This window comes from Stegodyphus dumicola, chromosome 2 (assembly GCF_044657685.1).
Source record: "Stegodyphus dumicola isolate Sdum_Otavi_A_Nest chromosome 2, ASM4465768v1".
Classification (NCBI taxonomy): Eukaryota; Metazoa; Arthropoda; class Arachnida; order Araneae; family Eresidae; genus Stegodyphus; species Stegodyphus dumicola.
In genome coordinates, this window is record NC_140769.1 from 4,423,059 (window position 1) to 4,439,861 (window position 16,803).

The 16,803-nt window shown below is 32.2% G+C and overlaps 1 protein-coding gene across 2 annotated transcripts in view; it reads right to left on the minus strand.

Moving 5' to 3' along the window:
* The window catches only part of LOC118198816 (zinc finger Ran-binding domain-containing protein 2-like), a 67,543-nt gene that overhangs the window by 32,078 nt on the left and 18,662 nt on the right, over nt 1-16,803 (minus strand). For both annotated transcript variants that reach the window (XR_004759854.2, XM_035370588.2), the window contains exons 3-4: nt 14,891-14,996; nt 1,268-1,350 (exon numbers count right to left, since the gene is read on the minus strand). Coding sequence is in view for 1 of the 2 variants with exons in the window: in XM_035370588.2 (XP_035226479.2) it covers nt 1,268-1,350; nt 14,891-14,996 (189 nt within the window). In the remaining variant the exon portion in view is untranslated. The remainder of the gene's footprint in view (nt 1-1,267; nt 1,351-14,890; nt 14,997-16,803) is intronic.

Genomic DNA, 16,803 nt, shown 5'->3' on the forward strand with positions numbered 1-16,803 from the left:
CCACACTTGTCACACTGCGGCCTTCCTCCAACTTCCCAATGATTCAACCTTGGGTAAAAGCATCCAGATGTCGTCTAACAGATTGATTATTCGCCTTTCTCGCTGAGGCAGCAACTCGGTATGATTTTAACTGCTATACGGCGTGCAATCTCTTTGCCAGAAATACTGATCTTACACCGACAACATGCTTTATACTACTCAGACACTCCCCCATTACGTCTACCTGCATATCTGCGCATGTGCTACCGTACATCACCTTACTTAATCCCCTAACTGGTTTTTCAGTCCGCTCTGCCTCTTCGTTCAGCTGATATGCTAATTTTTCGACTTCGTCCTTAATTTTTGCACATCAGTGTATATTTGATGACTGTTAAGTTCCAAATTAAAGCACAATTAATTGGAAAAGACAGTCTATTGCAAACTGGCATGCAAGTGGTCCTGTTGGTGAGCCTCTGTAGCCACAGGCTTCAATAGTTTTATGTTAGGGAAATCCTGAACAAGGGAAGGCAGGCATGCTATCCATGGCACAGCAGAAACTAGTGAACAACTGAAGCTGACAAAATCGAATTTGTAAAAGAGTTCCAAAAGTGCATCAACTGTCAAGATGAAGCTGCACAGTTTATTACTATCACATGGTTGGTGTCTCCCATCCCAGTAATATTCCATAGTCTGTCATCACCAGGTTTGTGACTTGTCATGTTCTCTGGAGCCTACTGCTTTCATACCCACACCAGTGACAAGGTATTATGTCACATAGACGCTGCAATTTCATTATACGAATATTTTCTAACAGGTTAATAGTTTCATCATATGCCATATAAATGGTTTATATTAAACTCTTTATCATGAAGAAGCATGTTGATTCCTCATGAAGTATTTACCACATCTAGATAACAAAAACTTTACTTTTTAACATTCCACTACAACCCTCTGCTAACATGACAGTTCAGAGAAAGCTGCTCAACTTAGGCATGCATTATCATTCTGAAATTCTTTCTCATCAACTGTATATTACACTCTGCTTTCCCTTTTCTATACATTTCAGTGTATTCACCCGATTCCTTCATGGTGTTGCAATTTTTACAAATTCCTTCATGGTGTTGCAATTTTTACAAACAGGAATGTGTAACATTATTGTAAAAATGCATAATGTTGTTTAATTGATGTAGACTTCATTACACTAAATCCAATGAACACATATAAACTAAAAATATTCTAAATGGAAGAATGATTTTAAAATTCTGAACATTATTTTATAAATGCTAACCTGTTCTTTCTTCCACTTCACCAAATTTTGGAGCATTGCACATGTTGCATTGTTGTCTCCTGGCCCAGTTTACATTACCACACCTGAATAGGACAGATTTGGAATTTATTTACCAAAAATTTTATAACTATCAAATTTCACAAATAATTTATACCACAGAATTTCATAATAGCAAAACTAAATAAAAAAAGAAAAATGAGAATCAACATGTTAAATTAGAAATTATTAAGAAAATTAAAAAATGAAGTGAATATTTTAATAGAAAATTTAAAGCTACAGTTTCTTCTAAATTGTTATAAAAAGAGGTGTTAGAATGTTCTTGTGAAGAAAACGGGCCTATCTCAATTTACCCTAAAAATCAATGACTTGCAATCTATGGTAATATAAAGGGACACCCCCCCCCAAAAAAAAACTCTGAAGTATTTGTATTTTTACTTAACAAATTAGCAAAACATAAAGTATATCCATTTGTAGAAAATATTTGGTAGTAAGCAATCCAGTGATGCAAAACTATGTCTTGAATAATTCAGTCTTTTATTTATTTATCATATTGTTATAAAATGCCCAGCCGCAGTAAGACAGGTTCCCATAAAGTGGGTTTAGGATTAAAATAGCAAGGGAAGGCAGAGTTGCCATGTTTGGCAACAAAATTGGTGATATGCCATAAAGCTACATAAAGCCTGCCTGTACCAACGACTTCATATAACAGGTAGATGGCTCCCCCACAGAGAATTCGTCTGCTAGGCTGTCTCCAACATATACCACGCGACTTATGGTCTTGGCGCTCTTGGGGCGTAATAGCTTAGGCTGTTCATTGCCAATTTGGCACGCTTTTGATATGGCAGGTAGTGTTTTTTATTTCCGTTTGATGGCAGTTGGCAAACATAGACCTCGAATTAGGTTATTTGATTTTTTACAATTATTTTTACATATAACTTAAGCCCTTTTTTCCTGAATATTTTATCTATATTTTTAATAATCGCTTTAAATTATTTGCGCCATTATTTAAGATGTTTAGGTTAAATAGTTTTAGGAAGAAAATCTAAAATAAATAATAAAAAATTGAGATGGAAACTTTAATTTTGAATAACATTTAAAAATTAATTGCACTACTGCTATAATATTTGAGAAGGTAAAAAAATCTCGTTTATTTTTAATGCATTGCATTCTAAAGAGAAAAAGAAAATCACATTGTAATATGTGTATTTAAGCAATTGATAAAATATATACTTACAGACTGTTGACTTTCAGCTGGAACTATAAACTATTACTGTCCAAACTTATAATATAGTTTATGATACAAAAAGATAAATTATACTGAAAATCACCTACTCAAACTGGTAGTCAAGTATATTCCAAATTTCCCATTTTTGATTTGTGAATAAGTAATGAACTTTTTAAAACAAAAACACACAATTTGACCGAAATATAGAAACTAAAAATTTTTATATACTACATGAATAACGTTATGAAATACAATATATATGGCTCTGATATGGAAAATTTGACTTATGAAACTTTTTTTTTTGGAGATGGTATAAATTTAAAAAAAAAAAATTAGCTTGTAAAACCATGGAAATCTTTATAGATATATAAAGAATATATGTGATATTTACTTTAAAAAAATTAATACATAAAACAGAGTAAATAAAATACAAACTACAAATTAAAAATACATGCTTTTATTTTAACAAATAAAGTGCTTAAATAAAACTGACTGTTTCACAGAAAAGAAAAAAAAAAACTTTTCTGAATAGAAAGTGAAAACTAATAAAGATATAATGATGAAAGCCTCATTCAAACCTGCAGAAGTTCACTCAGATATAGTTTTGATGATTTTTTTGACAAACTATACATATATATATATACTGTTTGTATGCAACAAAAAGTGAAGGCTTATTTTTTAATTTAACTCCTACTGCAAATCTTAATACACACTTAATTCTCATTATAAATTAAAGAAAATTCTGTAGTTATGATACATTTATGTTGCTAAAAATAGTTTTAAATGAAAAGGTTTTTAAAAATATCTTAAATTAAACAAATATTACTATGAAAGCAAAAACTCTGCAATCAAATATTGAGGTGATTAAGTTATAAATAGGTGGCACTTTTAAGTATAGGCAATTTGTTGACATTACGAGTTAATACCATTTTATTCCTTTTACTTATAATGCTTGGTAAGTTTGAATTCTCTGCCACTTTATTCCTGCTTTACCAGATCATTCTTATACATATTAGCTTAAATTTAAAAAAATGAGGATTTATTCATGCATTATTAGCTAAGATACACTAGTATACAAATTTTCAGTTCATTTATAGATTTTGAATTAGCTTTTTTTTTTTTTTTTTTTTTTTTAACAAAGTAAACATATCGCACAATCTTATCTCAATAATTTAATAATAATAGCTTTTTTTCTTTTTTCTTTTTTTATCGCAGGCAGTACTTGTTCACAAAACCAAAACACGTGCGACTTGGTGAAAAAAGGCTAGCGCCAATTGGTGCAGCTTTCTATTTCAATGGAATACACGGAAAATAAACATAAAATTCAATTATTTGTAAAAGGCGATTCCAGTAAATAATGTCACAGTATTTAATACATTTTGATGCTATTAAAACATGCTGAAAATGTCATATACAGCAGCAATTTTCTTATACAATATATCGTGGAGAGTCTCAAGAGTACGTTGCGTTCCGAGAACGATTGAACTGAGTTGGGAGCTGTACTCTAGTGCTTTGCCTTGAAGCTGTCTTCACCGTTATAGCCTAACTGGCTACAGTGCTGATTCTTTCAGGGTGTTTGCTGTAGTTTTTTGTGACTGTAAACATGCTTTCGGAGCTGTCCTGAGTAACACTTGCTACGACATTGTGTTTTCATTCTTCATCAAATGTTGTAAGTCACTCTAAATCCACAAACCCATAGAAATGCAATAATACCATACTAGTTTTGATGTAGTGTTTGTTAATTTACAATGAATTAAGAGATATTTTCCTTACTATTTGGCTTTCCTAATTTAAATATAAAATTTCATGTTCTGAATTGTTCATTTTTGGGGAAAAAAAACAACTCTTAATACTATTGCAACTGCTTACTTTAAAACTGTCTCAGACATTAAACTTAAATCCACACAGCAAAATCAGGGTAAAATTTTAATCTTAAATTTTTTTAAATATTTCCCCCTTTTTTTTAATTTATTTATTTTTTATCTTTAACATTAACATTCACTTAGGCTGTAATTTTTGGAGGGGCTAATTTTACATAACAAATGTTACAGTAAAATGTTAGGATAGTCTATATTTTAGGGTACTCCTTGGATTATTGCCAAGTTGTTTCATTTATAGTAACCTGAATATTTTACGGTGTATGTTTTGTAAACTCTATCATGACGTGATTGGTTGTACTGTATGACTGCACGGAGTTTGACTGTTGCCATAATATTTCTGAGGGCTTATTTCTGTGTTGAATGTTGGTTAGGAAGTACATTGCTTATTTTGTGCTTTACACCATAAAATGTTTGCAGATGGTAAGACTAAGTTGATGTTTTTGTACGATTTGGAATGAATGGGAAAGAAAGCATTGTTGACTGGACAGAAAAAAATAAACTTTGCTGGATTTAATTCAACGGAATAGCTTACCTGGAACAACAATTATATCCAACCGCTGGAAGTCATACAACTGTCTTTCTGATAATGGCTTCGTTCAACTCTCAGTAAATCATGCAGTGACATTTAAGGATCTGGAAACCGGAGCTCATATCAACACTATCGAAGGTACGTAGAGTGTAATAAAAAGGGGTTTTCGAAAGAAATGCCACCGACAGATATTTTTGATTCTCACTTTTTTGTAAATTTATGTGACGATGGCATTATACAAATTCTAGTTATGATAATTTTCAACAGTTTTTGAATGTTGTTAAAGAATTCCATGTGATATACACCGAAATTTCTAAATAAGGTAAGTCGATATTTCCTTTTTGTATTGCACAGAGCAGATAACATATATTTTTATGTTAGTTCCTTTTTTTTATTTATTTAAAATGCAATGCAAGATTATAATTATTTTTATGTTTTATTGTACTATGTTTTGGACACTATTTTACTTGGAAGGGAGTTGCACGTAAACAGAAATGGCGCCAAAAAAAATTTCCAATTTTCGTCAAGGGGGAACTTAATACACTTTTCCCAAATATCAATAAGAAATATATATTATTTTTAAATGATTCATTTTGTTACAATGATCACTAACACATATTTAAAATACATAAAATTAAAGTTCTTGCGTGGGCTTAATTTTTCAAGAATTTTTAACTTCCAAATAATAAAAACAAAAACTTCTCAAGTGATAAAAAAGTCTACACTCATCAACAGGGTTCGTACACATTTCTGCACACGGAAATTAAGTACTTTTAAGGACTTTTAAGGACCATTAATGAAAAAAATTAAGGACCTATGAGCATATGGGAACTGATTAAATTCAATTAAAAATATTATTCTATGCCTGAATTTCACTTTTTTAATACCACCCTAAAAATAAAAAAAGATCCCTAAGTAATATGCATTATTACCAAACGTAAATTAATTAACATAATTATTAATTTGAGAATAAAATAAACATCATGCAGTTTATCAAGTAGCATTAAATATTTTACACTTATAATATGTTGGACATATTTGAAAGAAAACAAGTGACATTTATGTTTTACTAATAGCTTTATGTTGATTTTTTTATGTCTCATTTTGTCACATACCAGGGTTGCCACTCAAACAGGAGAATGAAATTCCCTGACTTTTCCAGGTTTTCCAGGTGTGTTTCAAGAAAATTCCAGTCTATCCGCGTAATGTACGTTGGCTGTGCTAAGAGGTAAATTAATTATGGTATTACTTGTATTGTGTAGCAAATTCACTTAATTATTCAATAAATCCCAGAGGACATTTATTCTTAATTATTCTTGGTATACTTTGTTTGATAATTTTGTTTAGTTTTCCACTTAAGAAACTTAATAAAATTTAAGATATATATATTGGATAACAAATGTATGTTTTATTTAATTATTACTCATGATCATCACCAGTTCATCACGAGGCTAATCCGGTCCTTACAAATCACAATGCAATGCTAAATAGTTAGGTTAGATTTTAAGTAAATTTAATTTGCGTGAGGTATGTTCTTAAAAGGCACCTTAACACTTGAAAACACAAATATAATTAAAATAGTTGTTGTTTTCTTCACTGAAGATTGAGATTAGAATCTTCCCAATCTGGAATAAAATAGGGCTTTTTTTGCAGACATTCTGCAGCTAAACGAAAGAAAGAAATCTATATTAATAAATTGAGCTATTTTATATTCATTTCGCAGCATACATAAGGAAAAAATATGTGCATTAAATTTCGTGATGGTATGTCATCATACTGCTATAATTAATTTCAGGATTATGCCAGAGAAAATTTCCCGAAATTTGGAAATATTATTTACTAATAATAAATAAATTTAGAGGGAAGAAGCAACATTAAATGATATGAATAACATAAAAATAATTACTTAAAAATTGAATTAGAATAATCAACGATATTTTAGCGAATATAGTTATATTACATGGCTAGCCTAGATGACTGACTGATACTATTTTTTTATTTTACTGCAAAATGGCAAGGTATTTATTAAAAAGAAAAAAAAAAAAAGGTTTAAAAAGATTTTGCGGTAAAATTCTAGTATACGGTAAGGCTTTAGCACGATTTTGAAAATTGTCGCCAAGACCAAAATGACCCATTTACTGCGCATCAAGATGTTGCCAAATCCCATTATTATTCTAACCAAAGAACGTCTATGTAAAGAAGAAAAGGTTCTTTACAAGTAAAATGCTATTACGCCGCTAGAATGCGGAGGGAAAATTTGCCAAGGGATTTGGCGACGGAACCTGGCGGCCAGAATTTCCCTCTCCGCGATGTGTACAGGAAATTGAGAAACACGTGTTAAGAAGAAACGCTCTTTGACAAAAAGAAAACTACGAAAATCCGTTTTTAAATTATTGCGAAAAATCCAAGAAGAAACGTTTTATGAAAGGACGTTTCTTCTTGGATTTTTCGCAATAATTTTAAAAACGGATTTTCGTAGTTTTTTTTTTTCCCCCTGAAAATAACTAATCCATGAATTAATTTACTTGCGCCAAAAATTATTTTCTTTTCCTTTAGAGTTTAACCACTTGCGCTAAGACTAAACTTCACGGTTGCGGTGCCGTGCGCTACAATATAACAAGCCGTAAAGTGTCTCATTTACGCCGCTCCGCATCTGCGAGTGCAATCCAGAGCTGTAACTCGAGAAATAAACAATCTCGTTGTTAGGCGACGTGTGCACCACGTTATTTTCATTTTTGCGATAAATGCTTATCGACGTGGTGTTCACGTCGCTCGAGGTTTGAGACAAAAGCATCTTGATGTGTGTGGCACGTCTTTTTAGCGCAAGCGGTTAAAGAAATTTTAAACGATATTCATTTTATGAACTCTTGATAACGTGACCTTCGAACTTCGACACCGGTTTCGAGCTTTGGCGACAGATATATCAGACATGCACAGCTGTTTTCCCTCTATGATGGAACGGAGCCACAGCCACGTCTGTTGCAGAGAGGTTTTCCTTCTTTACAATACATATTCTTTGATTCTAACCTCCATGGTACCGTATACTAGGATTAAACCCATTTTGTTTTATACGAGAACAGGTACTTTTAGTTCATGCACTGCACATGCGATTCTCGAAAATATTGGAAACCAAAAGTTGCGGGAAAGTTGCTTTGCCTTTCTAAAAGACAATCAAATTGGAATTGCGAAAATTGGCTCTATGCCAGCTACCCGAATGACACTCACGTGATACATAATTCGCCAAAAAAGTTACCTCTTCCGACGTCGGCGCAAAAATCGCTTTTTTTGGCGGGATCGTTGTATGAACTTCCCTGACTTTTCCCTGAATATTTTGGTCAATTTTCGAATTCCCTGACTTTTCCCGGTTCTCCCGGTTTTCCAGGTAGCGTGGCAACCCTGACATACTTGGTCAGTCTAGAGCAGAGGTTCTCAACCGGTGGTACGCAAGAAAAAATAGGTGGTACACAAAGAAGCAAAGTATTTTTAACTATTTATTTCAAAAATTAAAACCCCAACATCCTGATTGAGTTTTTTCTCTAACACTCGTAAATTTATGCGATCTGAGCGTTGTTCAAAAATGGTGGTGGTAGTAGTACTTTGGTGGTACCACAGGTTTTCAATTTTTATTCAGATGGTACATGTGAGTTAAAAGTCACGTGAGTTTACTACTTGTCTAGAGGTTTAGTAAATAGCAGGTAGATTTTATGTCAAACGGCATAGGATAAAATGAGAAGTATAATAATCAGCATCATTCATAACAAAAGACTGAATGCTATCACCGCTGTTGCTTGTCTAGAGAGAGACCTGCTGATTAGAACAAACCTGAAAGGCATGATGTAGGCATGGTTGGCAAGTGTTGAAAGTTAGTCAAGCTCTGATGCAGTTAGTGTCGTAGCTTCATGTAGATTTCTAGGTTTTGTAACCCAGTTAATATACTTTCAGATTCCAATAAGCCATTAATGCACCAGAGGTGATAAGTTGTTTTGTATTAACTCTCACTAGATGCAAAGAATAAGCTTTACTTGAATTTCTACATTTTTGTGTTTTATCTTCTGACCACAGTGAGTATTAATGATAGGCAATAACTTGCTTTAGTATGTAGAGATAATTTTTAAGGGTAAGCAGTTACATATAAATAAATAAATTAGGTAAATAGGTAACCATAGTCATTATGGATTTACATGGCTACTATTAATTTTTTTTAACAATATTTATTAAAAAAGCTCTATTAAAATCAAAATCTAATAAAATTTCACATTTGAAAATACATGTTATTTATAACACTGATTCTTAAACAATATTAGAATAATTAAGACATAATAACACGCCGAATAAATACTAATTCAGAAGTCAAACAACAAAAATCAGCGTTATACCTACAAAATTTTCACAGGACTAGTTTCGATGGTTTTACCGAACCATCATCTTCAGCTGCAAAACCGCAAATGAACAAGATAGGAAATAATGATTAGATAAGATAAGAAAGCCTGGACAAGAATAAGCAAGTGGTGCCATCTGTTGGCGAAACCAGAACTAAAACATAATTTCTCTAAAAGCCGAAGGCAAATTTGGATTGGAATTAGGATCGTTAACTAGAACAGAAAGATTTTTATGAATGTGAAATGCCTCTAGAAAATCCAGTTCTCCAATGGAAGATGTTTTTTGAATAATTTTGGCAGCAGAAAAATTGAAAGTGCGATTTTCGGACCAACAATGTTCAGCAACAGAAGACCTCTGTGTTTCCTTTTTTCTAACATATGCCTCATGTTCTTTGATGCGAAATTTTAAGGCTCTCTTAGTTTGGCCAATGTAAATTAAACCACACTGGCAAGGAATCCTATAAGTACCACAGGAATTCATATCCGGAATGGGGTCCTTGAGTATAGAAGTTTGAATTTTATTGATGGGAGAAAAAACAACCCGAAAGTTAAATTTCTGCAAAATATGTGCAACTTTATAGCTAACTCTCCCATCAATAAAATTCCAACTTCTATACTCAAGGACCCCATTCCGGATATGAATTCCTGTGGTACTTATAGGATTCCTTGCCAGTGTGGTTTAATTTACATTGGCCAAACTAAGAGAGCCTTAAAATTTCGCATCAAAGAACATGAGGCATATGTTAGAAAAAAGGAAACACAGAGGTCTTCTGTTGCTCAACATTGTTGGTCCGAAAATCGCACTTTCAATTTTTCTGCTGCCAAAATTATTCAAAAAACATCTTCCATTGGAGAACTGGATTTTCTAGAGGCATTTCACATTCATAAAAATCTTTCTGTTCTAGTTAACGATCCTAATTCCAATCCAAATTTGCCTTCGGCTTTTAGAGAAATTATGTTTTAGTTCTGGTTTTGCCAACAGATGGCGCCACTTGCTTATTCTTGTCCAGGCTTTCTTATCTTATCTAATCATTATTTCCTATCTTGTTCATTTGCGGTTTTGCAACTGAAGATGATGGTTCGGTAAAACCATCGAAACTAGTCCTGTGAAATAGGTATAACGCTGATTTTTGTTGTTTGACTTCTGAATTAGTATTTATTCGGCGTGTTATTGTGTCTTAATTATAGAAGCCCCAAACAGGCTTACATTTTGCTTTCTTTTTTGCACGTGGTGTGGCCGCCATTTTGTGATTGTAGGAGTTTCGGTGAGTACATTTTTGCAATTTTCAAGTTATGTTTATGTTTTGTACATTTGGATATTGTGCTTTGCTTGTCTGATTTCATGCATTTTGCTTACAAACGTTTTGTTTTCTATTCATTTCAGTGAGGGATTTTTCTGCTGTTTTGTGTGTACTTTATTATTGCTCAGTTAATTTAGTTTGATTTTCTGCATTGTTTATCATGCCTTCATCCGTTAATCGTTTCACTAAACTACGCCTGAAACGGCAAAAATTCCTGAATCATTTTGACTTTTTACTTAAATGTAAATGTAAAAAATTGATCCCCAATTTTATTCAAATCAAATCTAATCAAAAACTTTCGAGTCGTGTTTCAAGAATTCTGTTAAATTGCAAGCTTGCCTTACTTCGGTCCGTGATAAGGGATACACACGTCAACAATTGTCCAAAGTTGAACATGAACTCTATAAGCTTCATCTGGAACTCGCTAAATCATATCCAAAATTCACTGGCCTTGAGCAAAAGTCTTGGTCTAGAACGGAGAATGCAGTTAACCGTCATAAAAACACCCTTGCAGTTAAATTCGAAAAACTTCTTTTACAGTCTTCCAGTTGTAGTAGTTCAAAAAATCTTCCCATTGTAAACATCAAGCCAATAGTTAATATTTCTAATGTTAGTCTTTCAGAAGAACAAGAGAGAATTCTAAAATATAATTTTAACTTCTCACAAACCTGTAAACACTCGATTCCAAAGATTTTGGCTCCTATCGAAAAAGCTTTCAAGTTCAGTAAAGTTTCAGATTCACAGAAAGAAATGATTAGGTATCTTATCGCTCATAATGTGAAATTCAATAATAAACCTTTGAAACCAAATCTAACTGCGAGAGAAAGAGCTACAATGTGCGAAATTCATTCTAACCCGGATATTATCATTTCAAAGGGCCGACAAAGGTGGCCAGATAGTCGTCATGGATAAGAACACTTACATCGATGGTGTCACTAAACTCTTAAACGAAGGACCATATAATCCGATCCCTAAAGATCCTTCACCTTCGGACTTATCCAAAATAAAAACTGCGGTCAAATCTTCGCAAATCATTTCAAGCAACTTAAAACATTCGCTTATCCCATCTGTTGCGAATTGTGCCAGATTATATGCTCTTCCCAAAATTCATAACAGTGGTATTCCTTTCCGCCCTATTGTATCAAATTTAGGTACTGGCTCGTATCCTTTAGCTAAATATTTAGTTTCTAGATTTTCCACTCTATTAGACAATAACATTTACACCATAAAAAATTCAATAGAGTTTGTAAAAAAGGTTAAAAACATTTCTCCTAGTAATTTACTCATGGTTTCTTTTGATGTAAAATCATTATTCACCAATGTCCCAGTGGAGGGTGCATTAAGATGTCTAGAAACCAGACTTCGCGAATTTCATTTCTCTTGCATCGAAATTGATGAGCTAATTTCTCTCACTCAACTCTGTTTGAAACAAACACATTTTGTTTTCCAAAATAAATATTACAAGCAAACTGAGGGATAGGCCATGGAAAGTCCCCTCAGTCCCATCCTGGCTGATATCTACATGCATTATTATGAATCAAAATTGTTTGAAACTTTAAACTTCCCGGCATGGTTCCGCTACGTAGACGATACTTTTACCCTGTTTGAAGGTAATAAAGATGATTTAAATAAAGTTCTTTCAACAATGAATTCTATTGACCCTGCTATTCAGTTCACTTTTGAACTTGAGACTTGCAATTCTCTTCCGTTTCTCGACATTCTGGTCACACGTAACACATCCAACTTCAGTACTACAGTTTACCGTAAACCTTCATCGGTTTGCCTTCCACCACACTTTAAATCATGTCATCCGACTAAACAAAAGTTAGCTTCATTTTATTCCTATGTTTTCCGTGCTCTTCAAGTTTGCTCCTCCAAACTAGCCCTTGATGAAGAACTAAATTATTTAAAAGCAATAGCTATTGACAGGGGCTTTTCACCCAACATTATTAATCAAGCAGTTAAAAAATTCTCATCTCAACACACTAAAAGCCACACTCTTATTTTAGGAGATTATAAAAATTCTGTTGTCATTCCTTTCTTTCCATCAATTAGCTATAAAGTTGCACATATTTTGCAGAAATTTAACTTTCGGGTTGTTTTTTCTCCCATCAATAAAATTCAAACTTCTATACTCAAGGACCCCATTCCGGATATGAATTCCTGGGGTATTTATAGGATTCCTTGCCAGTGTGGTTTAATTTACATTGGCCAAACTAAGAGAGCCTTAAAATTTCGCGTCAAAGAACATGAGGCATATGTTAGAAAAAAGGAAACACAGAGGTCTTCTGTTGCTCAACGTTGTTGGTCCGAAAATCACACTTTCAATTTTTCTGCTGCCAAAATTATTCAAAAAATATCTTCCATTGGAGAACTGGATTTTCTAGAGGCATTTCACATTCATAAAAATATTTCTGTTCTAGTTAATGATCCTAATTCCAATCCAAATTTGCCTTCGGCTTTTAGAGAAATTATGTTTTAGTTCTGATTTCGCCAACAGATGGCGCCACTTGCTTATTCTTGCCCAGGCTTTCTTATCTTATCTAATCATTATTTCCTATCTTGTTCATTTGCGGTTTTGCAGCTGAAGATGATGGTTCGGTAAAACCATCGAAACTAGTCCTGTGAAAATTTTGTAGGTATAACGCTGATTTTTGTTGTTTGACTTCTGAATTAATATTAGAATAATTACACATTAAAGGCTACAAAACATTTATGTTTTGTAACAACAACACTCAACAAAATATTTATCCATCATTTTAATTTGAAGCCTTCCCAAACATTTTGACTAGTTTATACCGATTTCCTTCTCTTTAAGCATCTTTTCTAACAATAATTAGAGATTTGTCTCAATATGCAAACCAATGCTATTGCTAGTTTCTGCGTGCTTTATCTCCTAATTTGTCAACCTTTCATAAATTGTATGATGCATTAAAACATAATAGATGGAGCTTTTAAATTGTAAGTTTTCAATTTCTTTATTAATAAAAAAATCCCTTTCTATAATGTCTGCCCAAGTAATACGATTAGAAGCAGTTTTGATATTTTCCATGCTTGTGTCTAGTGAAAAGTAGAGAAAATAAAGAGAAGATAAACATGTTAAGAAAAAGATTCTAGTATCAGGAGTAAAACACTCAAATATTATGTTTTCATTGTTCTTCCTGACGTTCTCCAAAAAGTAAGAAATTCATCGCAAACATTCTGTAAAATACATCCATTATGCGTTGATACCATGAAGACATTTTTCACTTTGTCACATATTTCTCGAATCTTCTAGAACCGTGGGTCTATAAATCTTGCCTTCAAATCCTTCTAAATTTTCCAAGCTGCAATGTCAAAAATACTAAAGAAAAATTATCCAAACCAATTCTGTAACAGCAAAAAGCCAGTAATATTTTGGAAAAAAAGGGAGGCGAAAAGCGTAAAATTACTTTTATAGATAAAACTGATGCATATTCTGAGAATTTTAAATATTCTGAAACAATTAATTACATGGGAAAAATGCTTACTATGAAAAAATTAAAAAGAAGATATTTTTAATTAATTACATAGCTAATTTTGCTTTTGCTAAGAGTTGTTTCGTAAATTGTGCTTTATAGCATTATACCTTGTTTATTTTTCAGATTCAAAACATTGTATAATAAGTTGCCAAAATGAAACTTTATAATATGACAGCGGAAAATAAAAATGTTCTATTTTAATGTTATTTTTTAAATATAATTCCAATATATTACCATTATTTTAATGAAATTTATCAAAATTATGATGTTTTTAAAAAAAATCATCGAAAAATTCTGATTTTGGAATTAAAAATTTTCTACAGAAACTGGTCTTAAAATCGCCAAAATGTTGACAAGTCACCAAATTCAGAACCGTTTAATAAAAGAATTCACATTCCCAAAAGCGAAAATTGTTTAAGAGCTCTTTATTACAAAAAATGAATTTCGAAATGCTTATGCTTCACTTCTTGCTTAGAAACTCGAGTATCCCGTCATTTATACTAAAAATAAAAACAAATTAAAACCCATAAACCTATTCAAAAGATAACAAATAAATGTCAGTGAATCGCCAAAAATATTCCTCCAAAATGCTAATTCACACTCAAAATGGCAGTCGTAAAAACAGACAGAAATTTCAGATGATTAAAATTAAGGACCTTCTACTGATTTTGGACAAAATGAAGGACTTTTAAGGACCAAAAATCGATTCCAAAAAATTTAAGGACTTTTAAGGACTCTTAAGGATGGTACGAACCCTGATCAAATATCACTTTTAAATACAGTAATTAATTTAAAAAAATCATACATACCTTCCGCACTGCCAGTCATCAGCACTAAACAAGCCTCTGCTTTTCTCAGCTGCTGCTTTTCCAATTTCGTGCCCAAGTTTCTTCCTTTGTGGTATTGCAGTTTTTTCTAGGAAAGATAAAATACAAGTACACTTAATAATACAAAGTCTGAGACTTGGAACTGTCAGAACTTCGGTGATTCTGTCAATTCCTAGATTTTAGAGCATCAGTTTAAATACAGTAAGAGGAGGTGTAGAAATTATAAAATTAAGAATATTCTATAGTAATAAACATATTCTTTAAAATTAAGAATATGTTTATTACTATTTCTTTAAGAAAGAGTTATTTTGCATAAACAAAGTTTTTATACTGAAACACCACCGCATTAAATTAAACTGTACAAAGATGGCAACATTTTTTGAATTTATAAATATACTATATATATTAGCTGGTCCTTTAATTAAATGATGGGTGAAGCATAGCTAAATAAAATCAGTTATATCATTTTCATTAACCCTTTCTTCTCATATATCATTAATCAGAAAATTTTGCTTTTAACTCATAATATCTGAAAACCTTCTGATTCGCAACTTTCATCAGAATCATGAAACTTGGAAACTGGATATAAATTGTGCTAAATACTTGCGAACTTGTCCTCTTAACCCTTTGTGGTGCACTACTCTTTAAAGTCGGTATTTCAACAAGAAAAGTTGTATGCAGTCTATCTAGGCCTGAAGGAGTATACAAATAAAATTTTGTAAAAATTGCACTTACTGTTTCAATTCTGTGGGTGTTCCATGAGGTGGAAAACTGTGCCACCAGAGTTCTTAAAAGTGCGACTAAGCGAGCATTGCAGTAAAGCATGGAAATGAGTAGAAGCTTTTGTATAGTAATGAAAAAACTCTGTATTATAGCTGTATACATGGTTTTCTGGATATACACAACTTTCTTGAATATATATGGATAAATGAGATAAATATATGTATATAGACAAGTCCTATATGCAAAAATATTTACAAATTTTTTGATTTCATAGCTTCGTGAAATTTTCAAAGCATGTCACATCTTTTTGATAGAAGCATAAACCAACTTTGCAGGGTTTGAACAAAAAACTTGTTTTGTGCGGCTTCTGTTCCGTGCAACAATATGTTTAGAATTCCAAGTAAAAAGAAAGAAAAAGAAACTCTTTCCGGAGAGGAAAGAGTTTGTTTTCCTGCCATTTATGGAAAATTAATAATAAAAAAATAACTGCAATTAATATTAACAATAAAAAAATAAGCTATAAGATATACATACACAAAAAATATCTACACAATTATTGTAAATAAACGGGAATGAGACTAAAAAGCGATAGCAAAATAATTCGCGCAGCTTCCCTAAGTAAAGATGACTCAAGCTACTGATAAAATTCCCGCCTGAAAACTACTCAAAAAAAAAAATGTCAAGATGCCCATATTTAGGACTTTCATAGCACAAACCACACCTCACACCTCAAGACTGCTTTGTTTGAATTCATTCCCCCAACAACATAAATAGAAAACATATACAACAGATGTTTTTTCCTAAGACAGATGTTCTGATGCGTAATAGCATGAGGTCACTAAAGGCGCAGTGTTCTCGCTAATGGAACACCCCATTTTATTCAATGATTCTGCGCATGCTTTTTGTACGAAAAATGTAAAAAAATATATAACAAATAATATACACAACCACAAAATTATATGGAATTTTTTTTTCAAACAAATTTTTTTTTGTGTCACAAAAAAATATAGAAAATTACTAGAAAAAACGTGGATTTTAATAACACATCATAAATGAAAATTCTGGGTCTCCTTGTGACATGCTGTCATCGAATATTTAAAAAGAGACGTTTGAAGTATATTATAAAGGCATTTTTATCCATTTATGATTGAATTTAACTGTTTCAGAAGAAA